The sequence below is a fragment of the Spea bombifrons genome, chromosome 4 (genome assembly GCF_027358695.1).
Source record: "Spea bombifrons isolate aSpeBom1 chromosome 4, aSpeBom1.2.pri, whole genome shotgun sequence".
Lineage (NCBI taxonomy): Eukaryota > Metazoa > Chordata > Amphibia > Anura > Pelobatidae > Spea > Spea bombifrons.
In genome coordinates this window covers 75,189,074-75,212,321 of record NC_071090.1, presented here as the reverse complement: position 1 = coordinate 75,212,321, position 23,248 = coordinate 75,189,074, and the positions used below count along the sequence as shown (strand labels likewise).

The 23,248-nt window shown below is 41.2% G+C and overlaps 1 protein-coding gene across 2 annotated transcripts; it reads right to left on the bottom strand.

Moving 5' to 3' along the window:
• Positions 1-1,989: 1,989 nt before the first annotated feature.
• On the bottom strand, positions 1,990-22,024 carry EDC3 (enhancer of mRNA decapping 3). 2 transcript variants are annotated; one of them, XM_053464598.1, is made up of 8 exons: positions 21,968-22,024; positions 19,732-19,927; positions 19,056-19,342; positions 10,685-10,798; positions 10,103-10,447; positions 5,578-5,731; positions 3,618-3,835; positions 1,990-2,350 (listed from the first exon to the last, which is right to left on the bottom strand). In XM_053464598.1, the coding sequence occupies exons 2-8, from the start codon at positions 19,893-19,895 to the stop codon at positions 2,016-2,018; spliced, it is 1,617 nt and encodes a 538-aa protein (XP_053320573.1). In that variant the 5' UTR covers positions 19,896-19,927; positions 21,968-22,024; the 3' UTR covers positions 1,990-2,015. The 2 variants fall into 2 exon arrangements, with proteins under 2 accessions (XP_053320573.1, XP_053320574.1); XM_053464599.1 differs by lacking the exon at positions 10,685-10,798.
• Positions 22,025-23,248: the final 1,224 nt, after the last annotated feature.

The window sequence follows — 23,248 nt, the reverse complement described above, 5'->3', positions numbered from 1 at the left end:
TAAGTCAAGCCCTCACTTTTACTTTCTTAAATATTCAGGTTGACAGAGAGCACTGTAGTTGTTCAATAATAAAATTGTCAAAAATACAACTTGTCTAATAAATGTGCACACAGTGTATACACACACACACACACACACACACACACACACACACACACACACACACAAAAGTCCTTGAAATGTCCTTGTTTTTGAAATCTGAAATACAATGTAGACTAGACTTGTGCATTTTAACCCCTTAAGAACAATGGGCGGTCCCTAAACCCATTGAAAACAATGCATTTTGAGCCAGTACATGTACGGGCTTTGTCATTAAGGGGTTAATGAAATTTGCATGTTTTGGCAATTCAGAAGCTCACCGAAAACGATGAGGGACCCCAAAGAAACAGATGAAAATGAAGCAAATAGCTCTGAATTTGTTTAAGTATTGTAGGTTCTTTGACTCTCTCTCACAAGCTTACCCACTCTTTCATTCAGTCTCACACTCTCATTCGCTCTCTCTCATAATGTCTCCCACCTTCTCTGTTGACCACTTCCTTATCCGTGTCTCTGTGCCATCCAGCTCCTGATCTTGCATCTACTTGTTCTTCTGTCTTCTTCGGCTACTCCAAAAAGCCTTCACTCTTTGTCCACTTCTTCATGGACAACTGGACAGGGACATAACCTCCTGGTGAACTTGGCCAAAATGGCGCAGCTTCCAGGCACATCCTCTCCCTGGATTGGAAGGATTGCGGGAAAGGGTGTGCTCAGAAGCTCCAGCTAGATGATACAGACTAATGCCATCTGCGCCTGACTTCTTTTGCCTGTATCCCCTGAAGGGTTCATGGACTCCCAGTCAGTCAACCTAGGCCAGGGATGTGTAGCACCAACACTGCGAGTAGTCCATGGGTCGATTGAGCAGACGCTTCAGGTGACTCAAACGAGACCCCACTGATGCACACGCTCCATTAGTTCCCTGAGATGAATATCCCCCAAACAGGGATCGTGTAATTCAGTAACATCTGAAATGCTTGTTACTATGTAGACATATAGATTTGCATAAATCTTTATTTTTTGGCAGTAAAAAGGAAAACAAACAATTGTTGAGATGTTAGAAATTAGCTCATATACCTGCCTCACAAGCAATTTGGCAGGCTTTTCTGGCACCATTAGTAAGGATGCTGGGTGGGTTTAATTCATGAAAACAGGTGTTCATTTGCTCAGTGTGTTAAAACCTTACACTGAACTAAACTTATAATATATATGTGTGTATGTATAAGTACACATGCACACACACGCACGCACACAAACAGGGAATAATGCAGGCATTCCTAGGTACAAACATACTAGAATCCCTGAGAGTGTCTGCAGATTTGACACTTCACAAAAATGGAAATGTATTAAAATGGTAAATTTTCATTGGTGAATTTGTCAGGTTGCATTAATCTTCCCAAATCTATAATCACCCTGATGGACCCTCTCAGTGACAGATGTATAGACGGAGACTGGTACATAACAGCACACACCCCTTACTTAAGTGTGGATTTAAAGTCCAGGCACTTCTCTGGTCGGGCTGCAATGTTTTGGTTAATGCAAGAAAACCCCCAGTCACTCAAAAACCACAAATTACACATCAATACACACTGTATTTTCATTTGGTAAAGAACACAGTAGTATTTCCTGACTCTTTCAACACTTCTTAGCTGTTCATTTTTGTTTAAATTGCTCACACCTCTGTGACAGTCACAGGTACCGAATAAACAGTGGACACTTTGGACAGGCAGTCATACGGTACAACAGGTCTTTGAAAATGCAAAAGCAAGGTAAATTCACATATACATATGCCAACTGTCAAGAAATATAAGAGCGAGGGAAAAAAACAAAAACAAAAGTTTTCCAGAATCTCATTTGCTCCTAATACAATTGTTGGCAAGGTTGAAAGTGTGTACTGTTCAGCACAAATAAGGATCATGTTGGCTTTGGAAGGATTCTGTGCCCATCTTCTTAAGGCAGCAGTGTCTGTGAAGCTGCCATCTTTACATAGAGTGCAAAGGAATGACAAACTTGCAGCCAAAGGGTGAGTGGTAGCTGATACCGACTTCCCTGAACACCTTCTGTGGGATACCTATATCACATAAGTAGACCCGTCCTGCCTGCTCCCCTAATGGCAGTGGGAGCCCCAGCTCCAGTGACCACTTGGCATGTATACCAAGGTCCTGGTCATTAACGGGAGGGTCAATGCTAAGCACAGGAGCACGGTTCTGGTTGGCCCACTCTACAGCTGCTCGGTACCATGGCTGGTCGCGCAAAAATGCATTTTCATGGCAGTCCAGGCAGTTAATAACTAGGTCCACAGGGCAATCTGGCAAATCTGTAGATCAACAATGAAAAATAGTCTTTTTAGTGCATATTTCTAACATTCAAGTACATCTTATCATCAAGAAAACACATGTAGCTTGCAAAATAACAAAATAAACCATCAAAACTTGTTTCCCAGGAAAGGAGATGTACCAATCACATTTTGTGAAGAGTACATGATTTTGTCACACCATACATAACAGGTAAAGCAACACCGTTTTACTGCTTTGGGGCAAATGTATTAGTCAATGTTTGTGATCATGTAATGCTCATATGTTTCCACTAGATGGCAAACAAACCCCTATTACGTTTTAAGAGGCAGCGTAACCTTAATTCATGCATTATTGTTGTGCAACAGACTTTGTATTTGTAAACACAATATTCATTAATGTTTCTATTGTTTAACACCAGAGGATAAATTATTAATTGAAAAATGACTAAAAGAAGTAACCAATAGGTCAAACTGCTTTTCAAGTTCTGTACCCTTTCTGACACTTAAGTTATAGGGCAATAATTGCAAGTAGTGTATTCCTATTTAATAAGGATGTTAAATGGCCCCATTTTCTACACTAATCTTTTAGTCTTTTTAAAAAATATTTCTAGCAGGAGGGGCACAAACTGGATGGTTTTCCTTTTAATTTCATGGAGACATAAATGGAGGCTGTTTTTAATTTTATTACATATGTTTTTATTCTTTAACCATTTTAAAATGCTTAATTTTTCATATTTTATATTTACGGGGCTTGTTCTACATTGCTGATTGCAGTACCTGTAATCGGCCTGCAGGGGTCTCGGGAGAGTCTGGACAGATCCTCTTGGAACTTTTTTTACTCCCATTGTTTCCAAGATGCCGCCATCTTGGTAAAGGCATGCTCGGGAGAGAGTGATAAAGCCTGTTTTTTAGTTTTTTCTTTTTGGTTGTTGCTGAAATGCCTCGATATTGGGGCATTCAGCAACACTGGCAGAGCTAAGGAAGCGCTTGCTTCCTAAGAGCTTTCCAGCAGCAGGGAGCAGATCGATTTCTAAGCTTGTTTTACTCCATGACATGCCAGCTACTAACTGTATGCATTTCTGTGACTTGCCTGGCACATCAACTGTCAAAATTAACTGTTTACCTTTCATAATGCATTGTGGAGTGGGTGAGTCCAATTTTATCATTGCAAATAGGTACAACTTAGCAAAACAACTAGCTGTTATATATACAAAAGTAAGTTAAGATATTTCCATAAGCAGTAAACTAAATGGTCATTGGCCCGGAATACACATTAACATATACTGACCTTTCACACTTGACACCTGTTTGCCCTGAGTTTGTCCAAACAGATTTAATTCATTGGATACTGGTTCCAGCATCTTTACAAAATTTGGCAGGAACAGGATAACATCCACGTCATGGTTGGCCAAGTGACGCCCACAGCTAATGCCCTGTGCTCCCTTCACATGAGGCCCACACAGCAGGGCGACAGTAGGGCGTTGGTGCACATTCTTAGGGTTCAGCCTAAAATAAAACAGTGCTTTAAGTTCTGTATTCATTATTAGTTTAAACATGTAATATACAGATAACTAACAATATATATAAGAAGGTCTACTTAATTCTGGAGGAACAAAAAAAGAAAGGGCCTAGCCAAGGGGCTTGGATATCCCAAGTCTGAGCACAGGAAGCCCAAGCTAAATGTCTAACTTAAATCACATGTATGCATGCATGGTTATGCAGATTCCTGGTGTGTTTGTGACCTATGAGCTGGTTTGGTAAATTAGTACAGAATTGCAAAAACACCGTGATACTGATGGAGGGATAAAACAGAACAGAAAAACATTTAGAAAGCTGAACAAAATGAGGATAAGCATTCAATTCAATCATATTATTTGAAATACTAACCAAAAGAGAAAAAAAATGCAATAAAAACATTTTAACATCATGTGTTTTCTATTTTCCTGCTTCTCCCAAGTGCCATTGGTTACCCACTGTGTAATCATCTAAGACCCCGGCACAAAGATATCATTACAGGCTTGGATCACTCTGTCACTTTTCTAAAGCAGCATGCAAGTCAGTGTGTGCAAAGGGCTTTGGAATTATTCCATAAACCAACATTGTACTTCTGTTAAGAGACATAAATCCCCAACAATGTCAATGAGTCGAACGCTGTGATAATGATATCCGGTTTATTCACTTTGGAGACATGCCCTCAACTAGTAAATTATCTATACTTGTTTATACACACGCAAAGCCTTCAAAGCACGACCTACAATAGCCTTGCAGGACTGGTATTACTAGAGAGGTGTAAGAGCAGGAAGACAGATGACTTGAAGAGCTGCATCGCGTGTGAAGAATGAGACATTCCTAGCTGCACATATCACTAACACTGGGAACGTGGGCCTGGTTGTAGAACTGGCCTCATTCCTCATTCTTATCTTGCATGCCTGGTGGCTCAGCTCTCCAGTAGTAGGAACTAGAGGACTGCATTGGGAGGTGGGTCTCACGGGTCCCACGGTACCCACCAAAAAACTTGCGGGCGGTTTTGCTGGGGCTGCGGGCGGTCAGGCACTGTACCTGCGGGTCCCGGAGCAGTCCCGCAAGGCTGCCTTCTCGCTGCTCCCTTACAGTGTCTCCTATCTTGCTCCGCCCAGGAACAAAACAGTCACGTGATGTCACGTCACTTCCTGTGACTCCGCCTTGTTCTTGGGCAGAGCAAGAGAAGAGACGCTGTGAGGGAACAGCTCAAGGGCAGCCTTGCGGGACTGCGCGGGAAATCAGGTAAGGAGGCGGACGTGATTGGCCACAAATGTGGCGGCAGCGGAACACCCACATTGCGGGAGCGGGATTAAAAACAGCGGGAGCGGGATTAAAAACAGCTGTCCCGCGCAGGGCTCTAGTAGGAAGTGACATTAGAACGCTTACTTGATGTCAACTGTGTGTCCATTTTTTTGCCTCAGTGCAAATATATATATATATATATATATATATATATATATATATATATATATATATATATATATATATATATATATATGGATATACAAGAATCTCTTGAATGTATTTGCTCCCTATGCCAACCTCTAAGCAATTCACATTTTAGGAATGCTTTTGACTAAGCAGTTCTCCCAGGCAATAGGGTACATACTCATTGCCAACCAGCTTGCGTGAAGAGTTCCAGTAGGGCCCAGTGATGCCCCTCATTCTAATGTGTGCACTTGCATGTTACTAAATGGCTTCCATATTTATTTTATACAGTTACCTACCTGTTGGGGCCACCAAGAAGCGTAAGTGCCATCTGAGCGGCACAAACCCCTGACATTTCCAACCGCCTCTCCACTGATAGACCGTGCCTTTCTGCCACACAGAGGAGTTTCTTGTGCAGGCTGTATGGAATGCTGGGTACCACCAAGCCAGAATCTGTAACAAAAAAAAGAACATATGTCAGCAGAAGACAAACAGCAGCAGTGAATGGAACTTACAAAGAACTATTAGGTAGAAAGGCAAGCGCTGAATAAATTCTGCTCAACAAGTTTTTTTTTTTAAATAAATATACAGGCTTTATGCAATTCAGAAATTCAATAAGTGATTTGCTAAATGTAGCAACAAGTTGGATCAAAGGCAGGAAGGATTGGTAGAAGGGGTGAACTTGAAGGACTTGGTAATTTAGGTTGGAAAAAGACCTATGTTAATAAATTGGAGGGACAATTAACTTGGTCTCAATAAGTTATGTATCCTTGATGGTGTTACAGGTCTCAGTAGAAGTTAAGGTTAAGGATTTAACTTGGCAGAACTAGTAGGATCTGTTACATAAGATTTTTTTATGTTTTAAGATTATAATGTTTTTGCTATTCTGTAAAAATGATCAAAAGCTTGGCCTTGGTGATTTTCCTCTCCTGATTCTCTCCTGAGTTTTTTTTCTGACCGTTAGTACTCTTTTTGAGGTAGGGATACGCAGGTCTAGTTACAAAACCTTATATGCATGCAGATCTTTGTTTATAATCTGGGGCAGACCGCAAGACTGAAGCTAGACTTCATATCGAGGTATGTTTATTTTTATTTTTTATGCATATAGGCATTCTATGTTGTTATACTCTGTTTTAATTTTGGATTTCTGTAATTTTTTATTATTTTTAATAAATAAGTAATTACTATTTTAAATTCTCAGTCCTTTCTTATAATTGTGCTCACGATTAGGGTGGAGAATAACCTATTTTTAAGACATTACATGGGAGGAAAGGTGTGAACCCATCACAATGGTGTATATAGGACCTTTGTCTCCTTTATAACAAATCATTCTCATCTCCAGGGGCCACATGCTAACCAAGAACAGTCTATAACTGTATGATTTCTACATCTTCAAGTACTGAAAGCATTAATTCCACAGAATTAGGGGGGGGGTCAAAACCCACACAAAAGAGCCACATTAAATAAGTGGTTGGTAGCCCTGGTAAAAACTAATGTGGCGACTAGTCATCTTATATACTTTGGATTTGGATTTCTGCTGGTAATTGGTGTTTTGTTACTAAACGAGAATGTGGCTTGGGCACAACCCATGAGCCTCTTCCTCAGATCCCCAATGGATCCTGTCGCTCCTGCAGAGTTGCGTGCAACGACAAGGAGATGTCGTCTGATTATAGGTGCCACCCCAGCCACGTGGAGCGTAGAGAGCAGAGTCTGTTGTTCTATAACACGAATGTCTAGCAGCTGCAATTAAGAGCTGGCACGAGAGCGACACTGAGCCAAGGCACCCAGCCAAAGCTTTCACCTCAAACAGAGGCAGCTAGTGAATCCTGGCAACATTACATCTCCTTCTCACGTTATGTACATGGAACTGGACTTCAGCCAAGCCCTTCTCTTGTACCTACAGGATCGTACTCCTTACAGCTAACGCTGCAAAGTAGGGAAAGCTCAGGGAAAAGGTTGTGAGGATGGGAACAGCAAAGGCATTTTGAGGATTGTAGCTTTGTAATCTTCTCTTTCAGGTAATGGTGTTGTGTACACATTTCTTCATTTAAAAACACATTTTTTTACCATCTATACAACACAACAACCCACAGCTATTTTTTCTAAATCTTCGTCTAAAACCCCCAAATAAGTGTGAGTTTAAATGGCACAATAGAGCATCATTAACATGGAGAAAAGCCCGCGCACACAAGACGGGATATGCTGATCAGGAGGGAAGTAGGAGTCAAGTATCACGGCAGCTGTTACCGTCAAAACACTTCATAAAACGTAGATTTATTCGGAGCCATTACTAAGCAGAGCAAATAGCGAAACTGGTCTTACTGCGTCTTTCAGCAGAGATGTTTGCTGGACGTAAGACTGCTATCAAAACCGAGACAATGGATACAAAATACTAGAAAGGAAGCAGTCCTCCTTACATCATGCACACACATCCGACAGAGACCCTCGAGGCCGAGGCCTGTGCGCAGGCACGGATGAGAGGCTGTGAGCTGTCAGACAGGTTAGTCCAGATGCACCTGCTTACCCCAGATGTTTTGCACTCACACGCAACTTCATTCACTGCGCTGTTCATTCATTCTCACGTAGTTGTGCAATGAAACTCTTTAACCCCTTCATAATCGTAACTGGGGATGAAGACCTTATACTACATCTGGTCACGCACAAAACGAGTTTTAATCAATTATTATTTGCATCGGTTTTGCATGGTTCAAATATTTTAAGTAACACATTTTCACAAACACCATGGGGCGCTTGTGTATTATACATTGCAAACTATACATGGATACGGTTGGTTTTAATGCCAGAATTTTGCAAAAAAAAAACAACGGTTTTTGAAACCGTGGCTTCATCATAGCAATGGCAGCCCTGGAAATAAATTAAAAACAGCCATCCCTGGTGATGATTTTTGGATGAGTTAAGCCTCTATAATGCATATGTAATGTCCAGGTCCAACTCGGCCCTTTTCAGAGAGGACTCTTCCTGGGGCTGTCTGCTCCCCCCTTTTCTAACCTAATCTGAGCAACCTTGGGGTTTTTTCACCAGATAGAGTTGCAATTTCATTTTACAAACTTCACTTATGAAAACCCAATCCCAGGGAGCTTCTGCTTCAATTACTGCTTGGATGAGCCTATATAAAGCATACTTAAATCAGTAAAATTTCTTGAAAGTCACCCCAATGACTGAACTATGCATTTTTTTTTTATATAGGGTCACCATACTCTAAAACACTGCATATTATACAGGGCCAACTCAGTCATGCTACAGACAATACCCAGGGTGGTCCTTTATAATGCATAGTAAATTTAGTTAGGTAAAATCATAACTCTCCAGCAAATTCCCTTGCCAACTTTAGTGAGCAAACACCAATGTTTATAACCAAAATGTCACAATAAAATAGGCTATGTGTTTATACTTCATAATAAAAACCTGTCTGACAGTTACTGCACATTAAATAGATCATGTAATCATAATTAAGTGTTGCTTCAGTGTCCCTGTGCTAACACCTTGCGTGCCACATAACATTATACTGGCACGCTCACCGTATACTAGGAAGTGAACTTCCAGGAACTGGCAGGCAGCGTGTTTAACTATTCTGCTTCCAGACAGAGGTACTGGGAAGCTGTAGCTTTATATACAAGTTAATGAGGATTTCAAAACGGCCACAATGAGACTCTCACGCAACCAGGAGATTTTACTGCTAATGTTTAGCCTTCCTTAATTAACATGTGTGCAAGTATAGAAGGCATGCCTACTACCACAAGCACACACACGCGCGCATACTACCACACGGTGCATAAAGAGAAATGTAATGTAAACTTTCATAAATGGGAGATATAAAAGCAGACAGCGAGAAGGCAGAGAAATACTGAAATGAAAAACAGTTGAGAGCAAGTGATAGCGATCGCCAAGCAAAACATAGAACTCCAAGCCCACGATTAGATTACAGTCAGAACAGCTCATACTTGGGATAGGAAGCCATGGGGTTTGGCTGCTCCGGAAGCCAAGTAATTAGGAGGGGGGTGGGGGTTGTTTGTGGAGTTTTACTATGAGATTTTACAGCTGGCTGCGAAACCAAGCAAGATATCAGTTCAGCTGCACGCAACAGAGCGTGCAGGCAGAGGTATCATTCACAATGTGGTAAGAGATGCATAGGTCACGAGCAAGATACACACTGTTGCCTTGAGTAACATAATACTGTCCTAAACGCTTAAACTGATAACTAAAAATATATATCTGTTCAGATTGGCAAGGCACTCCTTTGTACAAATTACTCTATAGAAGAGTGAGGCTTTTCTGGGTATTAATAAATGTTAAGCAAGTTAACAGGAGCACTCTTAATTCTGTATATTAAAGGCCATTTTGCAGGGACTCCGGTGCATTCCCCTCATTTAGGAATTCTTAGGATAATACGGTTAGAAAATGAGACTTCTGTCTCATTTAACTGCTCCCTACTTATAAGCAGGGTGCATACCGCACTTTGCCTCTTGGACACGCGAAGTAGAGCTTGTATTCCAGTCTATACAACTGCCAGCCAATCATATGTATGCTACCTGAATATTAATATATGCTAATTTATATAAATATGCTATATATAATTGGCAGCTGCTTTAGTGACGTCAATTGAATTGCCATGGAAATGTGTAAGATGTTTACATACTAATGCTTTCTGGTATCAGTAGACACTGCCAGGGACTTAAATGACACATCCGTCTCATTTTCTAATACCAATAAAATATAAAATGGACTCCATTTTTTTTGTTTTTTTAATCCATATTGACTAGACTTTTTTTTAAAGTTTGTGCAACTTTCATTGTATGATCTTACCTGTGCAATATTCCTTTCCTCCAGACTGGGGAACCATAATTCTTCGATATACAATAGGCTCGGACTCTAGAATATTCTCATCATGCCTGTATGTTGGAGGTCTTTCGTTTGGAGTTCCCCGTGACCTTGCTGCCCCTCCTCCACCTCTTCTCTCATGTGTGTCAATTTCCTCAAAAACAGCCGCCTTGTCAAAGAGAGCCAGGTTCCCCTCAAAGTCAAAGTCTGCATCTGGAATCTCCTCTAAGTCATCTCCAAAGCACTCATCATCACGAGCCTTTAGCTGACCATTCTTTGGGCCAGTCTTCTTTGGTGTGACTTGATTAGGATATCGGCTGCTGGAAGACCCTTTGGCCAAATAAAAAGAGAAATAGATTGGATAAAGCTTCTTTAGATAAATCACGCGCCAACAGTGTGGTGCACGCCCTACATTAGCACAAAAGCACAATCAGATATTGACTAACAAAAGCTATTGACCAAAACAACAAAAAAAGAAGCAAATACCAAGGAGAAATATAAAATGGACCAAAAAAAACTTTTAAGCAAGCACTACTTTACTTTTTTGAACTGCTACTCCAACCTTACCCCTCCAGAACTCTGTCTTCTCAGAAAGGCTACTTGTTGATTCTGCATCTGCTCCATACCCAACGCTCTGTGGCTTTCCTATTGGGAGGGACTCTATGGCCAACCGCATGCTGGCTGATCATGGCAAGTCATAGAAGCAAAGTAAAGAGGTAAAATGTAGAGTCCCAATAATGCTACTTAATACGAAAACCTACTTTCACTGATTCTGCAAAGGATGCGCAGATTTAACTGTTTAGGAGAGCTAAACTATTAAATATTGTAATGTCCAACCACATTCCTACTATTTAAGAAAGCGATCAGATACTTCCAAATTAGAAGAAAAATTCCATTGAACCAAATGACATATTTTTCAGACGCTGAGGGGACTAATTTTGCATCCAAACACATTACTGAGCTAGAGGCACTGTTGCACCTGCACTTTTGTAAATGCAGCGTAGTATCCAAACCCTACCCAGAATACCTATGATGCTGTTTTGTGAGCATGGTCGGAGTGAATGTTTGAACTGCCTGTGCTGTACTATGAGGTGTTCTGAGAACTGAACGGAGTTCAAATGAAAACTTCTGAATACAATTATGATTTACTCCACAATACAATTTTCTTTACATTCCAGGCTGACACACAAATTCCTCCAGCAGTAACATCTTAAACAAATAAACCCGGTTGTGCTTGTGAATGTATACATGCCCCTAGTGACTGGAGGCAGTGTTCCTCCATAAACCCAACAGCATGCTACCCACTTGCTTAGGCTAATGAATCAATGTAAAGAAAGAGAGGAATAAGGAACTGTATAGCTTTTCTAAAGCAAACAGAAATGGTTAAAAACGAAAAATAGACATGGAGCCAAAGCGTAACTTTATATAAGCATCCATACGGATGTATTTCAGAAATAATTCTAAAAACAAGGAGGTATGTGCCTAATTTCCCTGTGTAGTAATAGTGTGTGTAGAGATAGTTACTTAAAACAATAAAAGTGTTGGATTATTGTGAAGGACGGCTGCTTTGGGACTGCACAGTTAGAGAGTTGGTGTGCTTCAGTTATGTAGAGGACAAAGCATCTGGAGCCTTAATTTTAGCTGTAAAGAAAAACCTACACACCATTTTCTGTGACGGCTATGACATTTATTTTGGATTACTGGAACATTTGCCCACAGCCCATACTTTGAAATGAAAACACAAGGCTTTTAATACAACATCATTAAACATTAGGATTTAATCCTAAATCTTAATTAGCAAAAAGTTGGCTTGGTTGTTCCCAAACTGTGGTTCGTGGTAGGCATCAGGTTATGTGCTTCTTGAGAAAACGTGTGCAAGTATCATGCTACCAAGGCATTTACCCGTTACTATGCTTGGTAATGCATCCAATGACGACCTGTGCAAGCCACCGGACTGGGTAACAGCATCAGCGGCCCTTGGAAAAACTATGCAGGGCAGTGAGGATGGTGTGGACATCTTTATTTCTTAACACATAAAAAAGTAGGATTTGGCGGTTTCTTTAAAAATATACAATGTTAAGTAAACTGGCACCTTTATGAAAAAGTCATTAGAGTAAACTACAAATGCTGTATTTCATCAAACACTTAAGACTCTCTTTAGACATAATCCAAAGTCAATAGACATACTGTGACAGGAAGCCAGGCAATATCATTTCTCTGCATAGGCAAGAAACCATGCCACTAAAGTCAATGTTTAAATACACCCTTCATGGAAACTTGAAAAACCAAAAGATATACATGCGGGTTTAAAAAAAGTTTGTTTATACATATGTGTTGTGACAGGTGGTAGTTTGATTGCCCCACGAGGAATAGTCTCAATAATTGGCTGATATCATAGTTGGGTCAAATGACCTCACTGCAGGGCCCTTTGTTACATTTTTTCACATACACATCTCCCCTATGGCAGTCTTCCCGAAGTTCATACGTGTGCCTGTTGGTTGGGTACCATCTGAAAATGCCATCAAAGAACCCTACAAATAAGGTCATTTGGATCATGTTTCACACTCTGTGTCCATGAGCTGGATTAATCTCCCTTAAACAGGTAATATAGTGCCATGGTGAACCCTTCACTGAGGGACAGGGATCCTGCTTTGAATTCTGCGACTGTGCAGATTAAAGAGCAAAACTACTACTACAGCAGAATTTAATTTGGCTGGAAGAGGTGCAAAAACAATGGATGCCGACCACATGGCACGTATGGGGAATGAATAGTCCACACAGCACTGAGTGTAGGAGATATCAGACTTTTTCTGCTTATTATGTTGCAGATAATGAATGGAAACATGCAATATATGTACCAGAGTTAGGTACTTCTTATCAAAACCTAATACCAGATTCACATAAGTATCAAAAGGAGCCCTTCTCTTTGTAAGAGTGACAGCCTAGCAAACACAGACTGGAATTTCCACCTAGAGGCGTAAGTAAAACAACACATCTCCGCGACAGCTCCTCTGAGCAGGGGGAGCGCATGTTTTTTTGTGAACCTCTAATCTCTGTGTATTTAGTTTACTAGAGCAGTGCTCCCTCCTTAGCAGGAAGCAGCCTTCAATGAAACACTGAATAATCAGACACAATCAGCAATCAGTGACCGGACAAATCCCCTCCCTGAAAAAAACACCACCCTTTTTGTCTTTTCTTTTACCTGGAAAAGGGCAAAAAACTAGCTCATTTTCAGCTGTGAAAAAATGCTTGTCTACAGCACACAGGAGCGAATTTCTCTGGAATTAACCCCTTTGTGACAATGGTTGATTTTATTTTTATGTACCCTTTGTGACAACGTTTTTTGTTTTGATTGTATAATATCATTTACCATTACAAACGTGTAAAATACGGTGGAAAATGGAGAAAAGAAAAAAAAAAATAAAAAAAAAATAAAAGACTTCCATAAAAGCTAATAAAAAACCTGCTAAATAGATTCTACTAATCATCCTGAGTTTAGAAATTCCCAATGTTTTTATGTTTTTGCTTTTTTCTACACATTATGGTGCAATAAGTACAGGTAGCGTTTTGCTATTCCAAAACCATTTTTTCCAAATCTGGTCATTCTTCCCCCATGTGCCATTTAGGGTATCTTTGAAGCCAGCCAATGCAATTTACCCCATTGAACCATATATTTTTGAAGACTAGACACCCCAGGGTATTTCAAATGTTAGTATTTTAACTCTTTCAATGCACTAATTCTACCGCCAGTCTTTGTTAAAACATTGTGGTAGTCATTGTTTTGTGTTTTTTTTCACACACATTTTACTTCATGTGTGAATTTACAGCTCCTGGTATATGTCACTAACACAGAAAAGAATCCCAGCATTCCAAACAGCTTCCAATCCTTAGGTTACCTTATTCAGAGAAAGCAAAACAAAAAAGCAACGTTTCAGCCAAACGTTGCCTTTGTCAAAGTCCCTGTTTGGCTGAAACGTTGCTTTTTTTTTTGTTTTGCTTTCTCTAATAAAGTAACCTAAGGATTGGAAGCCGTGTGGAGTGCTGGGATTCTTTTCTGTGTTCGTATACTTCAAGAGGGTTTATGCTGTCCCTTTTTTCCTGCTAGCACCCAGCTTCCTGGGAGTTGAGCGCTGAACCATTTTTTCTTTTTTTAACTGGTATATGTCACTGTCACACAACACCCCAATATGTGTTTAGCAAAATCCCCCGAGTACTGTGATACCGCCTGTAAATACAGCATCCAGGTTCCGCCCAAGTCTCAAAGGCTTCCATGACACCCCCATACATGGATTTGCCTGGCTTTTTGGGGCATGCACATTTTTCAATGTTGAACTTTGACATTTGGTAAGTCTGTGCCCATGCCCTATTTGGTACATATTTGAAGCTAGCCAATTCAGTGTGCCCAATAAAACCATATATTTTTGAAAACTAGACATCCCAGGGTATTTCAAATGCTGGTATTTTAACTCTTTCCATGCACACATTTTACCACCAGCCTGTGTCAAAGTTTGCAGTATTTTTTGTGTGTATTGTTCCCACAAATGTTGTACTTTAGGTATGAATTTACAGGCCCAGTAGACACCCCATGGGCATTTTTTTTGGAACTGGAAGGTTCCCCTGATGAATTTTCAGTGGAAAATAATTTTAACATGTTATATATATATATATTTTTTTTTATTATTTTACTAATCACATAGTGATTAGAAAGCTGGGCTCCTTTGACGTGCATGGTTGAATGCAGTACTCAGGAGAGTCTGGAGAGACCCTCTGGGAAACTTTTTCAACTTCCTTATTTTGTTTACAGGACGTACCGCCATATTGCAAGTGGCAAAATCATTTGCAGTGGCGGTTGTGAATGCTCTCTGGAACGGTCATTGCGTGTCCTGGGGTGGGAGTTCAGCGACACCATTGAAGTTTAGGAGGCGATCGTTAGGAGGCCCCTCTGGTAACGCTGCTGCCGTCACTTCCTCTGGGGGCTTCTATGACGGCGCGCCGTTGTGACATGACCTTCCGGTGCTCTATCATAGATGCCCCGGCGGAAGTGCCAGCAGCGGCGGAGGTTGTCTACACGCATAGCGCAGACATTCACCGGCTGCTAGAGAGGAGGATCCCTTGCAGCGCTGCAGAGGACGTGGATCCCCCTCCCCGGTAGCCTGTGAATGTCTGCACGATGCGCACAGACAACCTCCGCTGCCAGCGGCACTTCCGCTGGGGCTTCTATGACTCAGCACCGGTGTGACATGAACTTCCGGTGCTCAGTCATAGAAGCCCTGGCAGAACTACCGCCAGCAGAGGTTGTCTACGAGCCGAGGAGTGGGGGCAGAGTGGTAAATGGGGGATATAAGGCATTCCTGTAGGCAGAGTGGCATATAGGGGGATAAAGGAATTTCCTGGTGGGCAGAGTGGCATATAGGCAGGTATAAGGCATCGGGGGGGGCAGAGTGGCAAGCCTGGGGGCAGAGTGGCAAATAAAAGGAAATAAAAAATAAATTTTCTCAATCACAGTTTTTATTAAACTATTAAAATTGGGGGGGGGGTTGTCTTATAATTGAGCAAATACAGTATCCTCTTTGTTTCTTAGCCTAAGGCACAGCCCTAGCCACAAGCTAAGCAAACCTAAATGAAGGGAAGCTAAGTCACCCCTCCTCATGGTCATAAGTAGCTCTTGCAGTCTCAGCTACCAGCTTCCATCATTAAAACATGCCAAATTCAACTATTAATTGAGTTTGATCAGGACCTTCCCCCTGCCAACTTTGTTGAGGAGTGTGGTCCAGAGATCTGGTGTAGATTTACCACCAGGGCTGGAAGGCATACTACCACGTATTTTGATTATGTGGAAAAATGTAAGTCAGTAACAGGCTTGTGAATGAACTCTATGTTGAGAGACTGACAACTCCTACAGATACATTTTGTATCTTGAGCAGAATTAGAAGTATCCTAAATAGATATAATATTTGTGGAAGAAGGATCATTTTAAAGGGCAAATACCTGCCCGAGCAAGAGGTATTATATCTGGCCGGCTCAACCAAGCCCTTCTTGTTGGCTGCATTCCTTGTCAAATACACACCAGTAGAGAGAGAAACAGGTTGCCATTTAAAATGAAAATTAAGCTGGAGAATCTTGACCACATGTAGAGAAAGATTCAAATACGTGACACACGTTTGTTAATGTTGCAACCAGATAATTTGAACAAAATCTCTGAAGAACATTAAACAAGTTATGGAGTGTTATGTAGGGAGATTATATTTTCATGAAGTTATTACATGCACATAATCTTTTCAAATCTTCTGTGACTTCACAGCTAAAGGGAGAGAAATTGCTGCAATAAAACTTATCTCAGCTTTCTAGGTAGAGGGGTTTAGCAATGCACCTTCAGGAAATGTATTGAGTTTAAATGTGGAAACTTAATTAGGCTAACTTCTACAGATAAGAAATACACAGAGAAATGTAGGCTGATACGGAAAACAGAGTGTCAGCATAGCACTAATTTCCATCTGTGCTCTCGTTGACTGTAAGTTACAATCCGAAGTCAACACTGCACTCTTCTTTCGGATTTGAAACAAGTCCTATCAAAATAAACCACTTGACTTTCCTCTAGGGCTGAAACAACTAATCGATAAAATCGATAATAATCGATAATGAAAATCGTTGTCAACGAATTTCATCATCGATTAATCGGATCAATTTTTATCGATTATAAAAAGAGGTTTTTTTCAGAGCAAATGCTCTGAAAAACTCCTCTCCTTATATAATCCGACCTCAAACAGAGATCGGATTATAACACCGGAATCCAGATCCCCCGCGACGCTGCAGGGGACCTGGATTCCCCTCACTGTCAGCCGGTCTCTCACTTCCGTCTCTCTCCCCCTCCCATCTGCCTCCTCCCCCCTCCCATACATCACTCTGCCTCTCTACCCGGCACCCTTACTGACAGGCACTTTCCCTGCAGCTTCATAGAAGCCTCAGTGTAAGTGAAGGGCAGTAACGGAGTCTGTCTGTGCGATGCAGACCCCCACCGGCTGACAGAGAATCATCCTTCACTTACACTGTGGCTTCTATGAAGCTGCAATGAAAGTGCCTTCAGTAACGGAGCCGGGTAGAGAGGCAGAGCGGTGTATGGGAGGGGGGAGGAGTCAGAGGGGTGTATGGGAGCCACCCTCCAATACACCACTCTGGCTCCTCCCCCTCTCATACGCCACTGCCTCTCTACCCGGCTCCCCGGTGTCTTGTCAGAAACGGAGGTTCACAGGAGGCAGAGTGGAGTATGGGAGGGGGGGAGGAGGCAAAGTGATGTATGGGAGGGGGAGGAGCCAACGTGATGTATGGGAGGAGGCAGAGTGGAGTATGGGAGGGGGAGGAGCCAGAGTGGTGTATGGGAGGAGGTAGAGTGGAGTATGGGAGGGGGAGGAGCCAAAGTGATGTATGGGAGGGGAGTAGGCAGAGTGGTATATGGGAGGGGGAGGAGGCAAAGTGATGTATGGGAGGGGAGGAGGCAAAGTGATGTATGGGCGGGGGAGGAGGCAGAGTGGTGTATGGGAGGAGGCAGAGTGGAGTATGAGAGGGGGGAGGAGCCAGAGTGGTGTATGGGAGGGGAGGAGCCAGAGTGGTGTATGGGAGGGGAGGAGCCAGAGTGGTGTATGGGTGAGTTATAGTGGTGTATGGGGGGTATTATGAATTTTTAGGGCATATAGGGGGTATAAGGCATATGGATATTAGGCATATCAGGGGGGCATAAACATATCTGGGGTAAAAGGTATATCAGGGGTCTCAGTGGCATATAGGGGGTATAAGACATCGATATTAGGCATATCAGGGGGGCATAAAACAAATCTGGGGGTAAAAGGTATATCAGGGGGCTCAGTTGCATATCACTGGCATATAAGGAGTATAAGGCATATCAGGGGCACAGTGGCATATCAGGGGGCACAGTGGAATCTGGCATATAAGAGGTATAAGGCATATATAAATGGGCACAGAGTGGCAAGCTGGGGGTCAGATGTGCATAACTGGGGGCAGTTTGGTAAATAAAAAAATTTAAACAAGGCTTTTTTCTCAGTTTTTATTAAATATGAAAAATAGTTAACATATGAATTTAGAGCTGAAACAACGAATCGATAAAATCGATAACGGAAATCGTTGTCAACGATTTCCGTTATCGATTAATCGAGTGATCGATTCGTCGTTGGAGCACTAGGCTCCTTTTACTTACCTCCGCCTGCGTTCCCCGGTTCTGCTGCACGCTCTGCAGTCTCCGCCTTCTTCATGCTACGTGACGACGGAGGTGACGCGCGTCTACTATCAAGTTTGAAGTGGAGAGAGAGAGAGTGGGGGGGCAGGGCAGGGTGTGAGACTAGGTGCAGGGCAGAGTGGGGGTGGGGATGCAGGGCAGAGTGGGGGTGGGGGCACAGTGCAAAGGGGTGGGGGCACAATGCAAGTTGTTTTTAACATCTAGTTCTTAAAATTATTTTAAATAAACGAAAAATTTGCATATTGTTTTTTTAATCCGATTAATCGATTAATCGAAAAAATAATCGGCCAACTAATCGATTATTAAAATAATCGTTAGTTGCAGCCCTATATGAATTAATATTTACTAATAACTTTGTATTAAAACCTAGTTTGAGAAGCACTGTGTTTGGGTTCTTGTAGCTTTTATTATTATGTCAGTAAAATAAGAAGGTGAATAGAGAGAGGCCATTGCAATAAAGAGATGAAAGTGTAAATTGTACGTTTTTTATTGCAATTTTTCTTCAATTTAAAATAATGTATTTTTTTATCCGATTAATCGATTAAATAATCGGCCAACTAATCGATTATTAAAATAATCGTTAGTTGCAGCCCTACTTTCCTCTGTTATATTGTGCGTAATAAAAGGTAAATTTGTGAAGTGGAGAAAAACTGTTTACAGAGGTTTAAGTGGGGGAAAAAGGGTACTTACAAGAGTTGTGTCTACGGCGGAAATTTTTGGGTTGGTTGATTGCTTCAGTGTGTTTATCCACGTAGCTCTTGGAACAGGGCTGCGGCGAGGTGCCCGCTGGATCATTGCTCCGTGCATCGGTTCTTCGAGGGATACTCTGCGGTGCGCTGACTGGCTTCTGCTTGCTTGTACCATTTTGTTGGCTGGCTGGCACACAGGAGGCGGCTGATCCATTGTCATGGGTCTGGCGGTTTTGTTGATTATCCACAGGAATCTCTAAAATCTTTAACTCAGCAATATCCCCTGCCCTACAGGTGAAGAAACAAAGTTTCTTAGGAGACTGAACACAGCTATCAACATTTATATAAAAGTACAAATACTGTATTTAGTATGGAATGCATATGTACAGTTACGAAAACAAAACTGGCCCACTTAGTCTGCACTTTTTTAATTTTTTTTTACTTATTCGTTTAGAGAGTGTTATGAACACATCAAGCTTCATTGAACTTATATTATCACAGTAGCTGATTTGCAGAAAAGAATCACAGTTCCCCAACTGATTTTAGGACACAAACTAATGTTTGTCATATTTAGTAGTCTACATTTTTAACATAATATATTTATTTTGAGTGGCTCTACAAACCTGGGCAGTTTGAACAGGATTTTTAGCTTAGTTTATGATGAGTAGTTTTCTTACCTGAAGGTGACCTCTGGCACCAGGCACTTGACCCCATTATGGAAAGGCTGGGTAAGAGAGATAGTTTGATTGTGTTGGTCAACAGCAGATACGCGGCCTTGATACACTCCTAAGGTGTCTCCACAGTTAATGGAGACAATGCTCCCAAGCCAATCAGCAGCCATATTTTATTCCAGGATTACTACAAAACCTAAGACTGAAAATCAGAAGAAACGTTTAGCAACAGACATCACAAAACATGTTGTGAGACAATGCAATTACAATAAGACTAAGTGGCAATTTCAGTGTTGCACTCTTACCTAACACATGGTTTATTGCATGGCTCATACCTGTACCAAATATTGAAAACAGATTCATAAAAAACTGTTTATTCCATTTCTTCTTTCTGTAAGGATTTTTAACATTCACACTTCCAAGAACATAAGTAATTTTAAATCCACCCCATTGGGACGAGAGGCCTGTCAATGGCAGACAAGTGGGAGTTGGCTAACCACATTAAAGCAATTATTAAAATGCGCTATTACATTTGAAAACAATATCATCTTAAACAGAAGACTCCAGATAAGCTTAAGATAATGATTCCCCTTGATTGGGAAGTAAAGGAAGACATATTATAATGGCTCACATAATAAACTCATCATCTGGTGTAACAGAGGAGTACAACATGGCTCCACTACCACTAACAGGTTGAAGGTGGCCATTGTGTCTCTACCTTTTAGCTTTGGTCCACTATTAAAATAAGAGGGTTATAACACTCCCATAACGTGCAAAAAGGGCAGCTCAGTTTAGAAATTACCTTTCAACGTGTTAGTAATGAACAGATTGGAAGGGTGTAAGCACAACTGGACATGAAAATGGTTGGAGGTCAACGCTCATCCAACAGTGCCACACTTCTGAAACATTTACGCTATTCTCCAACCCTGAAAATGGTTTGCAAGAGCACAAGTCACTGTTTTCACTTGCTGTAGTAATGATCAAAAGCTCTTATCCGGCTATTGCTGAACTAAGGAACTCCAGATTAATTTAAACATATTTGAAGCTAGATGTAGCATTAGAGACATCCCCCTAGGACTGCTGAATATCCAAACCCTTCATAGATAATTATTTAACCCTGTAAAATGTTGACTCATTCAACGCATTTAAAGGGCCACTAACGCCTATAATGCATATGACATCTGAGCGTCCCCTTTAAAATTGTTTCCATAGCAAATGCGTGCATCAAAGCCCCCAGATATCTTATGGCCAGGCAACACAATTCACAAGAGCCAGGAAGTGAAATTGCATGTTCAATCAAATGTTATTGCTGCTCCTAAAGTTTTGTGCTGTTACTATGGAAGCATCACTTCTAAATTCTCCAGAGATTTTATCCAGCACCTCTTACTTTATTTGGGATCCCTGTTGTGTGAAATCTCCGTGACACGGACTCTAAGAATTAATACTTTGTGTATATGTTTACATATCAGCACCGGCCATGGTGGAGCAGCTCACAGTCTTCACTTCTGCATATCTTTCCTCTGAGCAACTACGACAAAAATGCATCCTTATTGATTTCATAGACCGTATCCATTCCCAAGGAGCAGAGCGGCAACTTCCCAAGCCTAGGTGGCTCTCTGCTAACTAATATTTTACTACAATTATTGGAGTTTATTAAAAATAGAAATCGGGGGGGGGGGGGGGATATACAGGAAATTGTAGCTATAGTGTAATCAAGTCTGGTGTTAAGTCATCATTTGCCATTTGCTGCTCACAGTATATAGTCAGCCATTTATTTCTAATAGGGATGGAATTTAATCCCCCAGAAAAAAAAGGTAGTCTTATAGAATCATACCAAACAAAAACAGATGAGGAAATTGGGTAGGGGTAGTGTGTGAAAGCAGCCTTAGACATTGGTGTGTTTCAGGTAAGGTTTCTTCTATGTCAGAGGAAAGTGTCCATAAAAATCAGGCAAACATGTATTTACGTTTAGTGAACCTTTACAAGAAATGCTAGATAATGACGTAAAAGAAAATGTTTTATAAATAGGTATTTTCTAAATATATGCAAATATAGATAATACACACAAACTAAAAGTCAACACAAAGTATCATAAGACCAAAAGTTAAATGTATTACAGCAAACGGGTACATACATCAGTGGTATACACATGTTACGGATATACATAGCATATTAATTGAACCCCGGAATAAACGTATCACATACAAGCGCTTCATAACTTCACAGAGGCGGACATACGTACAATTATAAAGTCCGGCTGAACGGACAACCCCACTTCTCACTAATCAGTAGTCACCAGTAGACTTCCGGTTCCGGACGCATGGCCCCTGACGCCACTACCGGCCGGAAAGTTAAGGGGTGGTTGCTATGGCTACCACTGGCGCCTTTAGTTTAGAAGGAAGGCGTCAGGCGTTCAGGTCGGTGCGCCAAGTGACTGGGTGCTAACAATGCGCATAGAAACACAATTATACACCGGTGCATTCTTGTTTTAATCTGTGTTGTTTGCCCGTATAAATCTAGTAAATTTAACCCATAAAGGGCCGGATTCTACTGTCATATATCGCTGATAATAAAATGTAATTCTGCGATAGACTGAAATAGCAAAGACAAACAAAATCTGTGATACATTTTAAGTTAGAATCTAGCCTATAATGTGTGTGGTTATCACCTACTACTATTGCAATAACTATTTTACAAACAGGTTAATCTCACAATATTTTCTACAAGCCGAAAAGCCGCAATAATGCGTAAATTGTTGGCGCTATATAAATAAAGGATAATAATTTGGATTGGTTTGTAAATATGATATATTATTCTTCTAAATGCTTTACAGGGTTACATTAATAAATTTCACAGTCACATAAAACATCTTTGTCCGCCCGCTAGCCACATCCCCTTTTGTATAGCCTTTCATTTGATTTGATTTCAATTGAATGAAATGTCAAAAAAACAACCAAAAAGAAGAAAAGAAACATTTTTCCTAGTTTGCTTAGGAAACCCCTTTCCCTTGATTTATTTTCTGCATCATGCTCTGAGAAGACTAATACCCCACATGGGCTTTTCATTTTTCTAGGTCGCAAAATGCTCTCGTACATACTACACTATTTTTTCTTAATTTTGAATTGTGGACTGGGGGAAAGGATGGGGTTATTTTTAATGGATATTTCTAGTGGGCGAGGTAAGAGGTAGTTGGGCACCTATTTAACATTTTTTTCGATTTCTAATATTTTAAATGTTTTACAATTCTTTACATTGAGGTCTTTATAAAATCCCAGGGATTTCTCTTGGAACTGGGTGGTTCCCCTTGTAATGTCGTGACCAGTAGAGGCAGATCCAGCGGACGATCGAGCCCTTGGTGTCCTGCTGCACAGTGGGCCGGTTACATGGGAGATCTCCCCAAACAGCCCATTAACACCATGGAGGCTGTGCAGGCTCAGCACGGCTTCCACGGCATGGTGCATCATTGCCTTCGATACACCCTCTGGGAACCTTCTTACTTCCAATGTTGTTTCTAGTGGTGTCA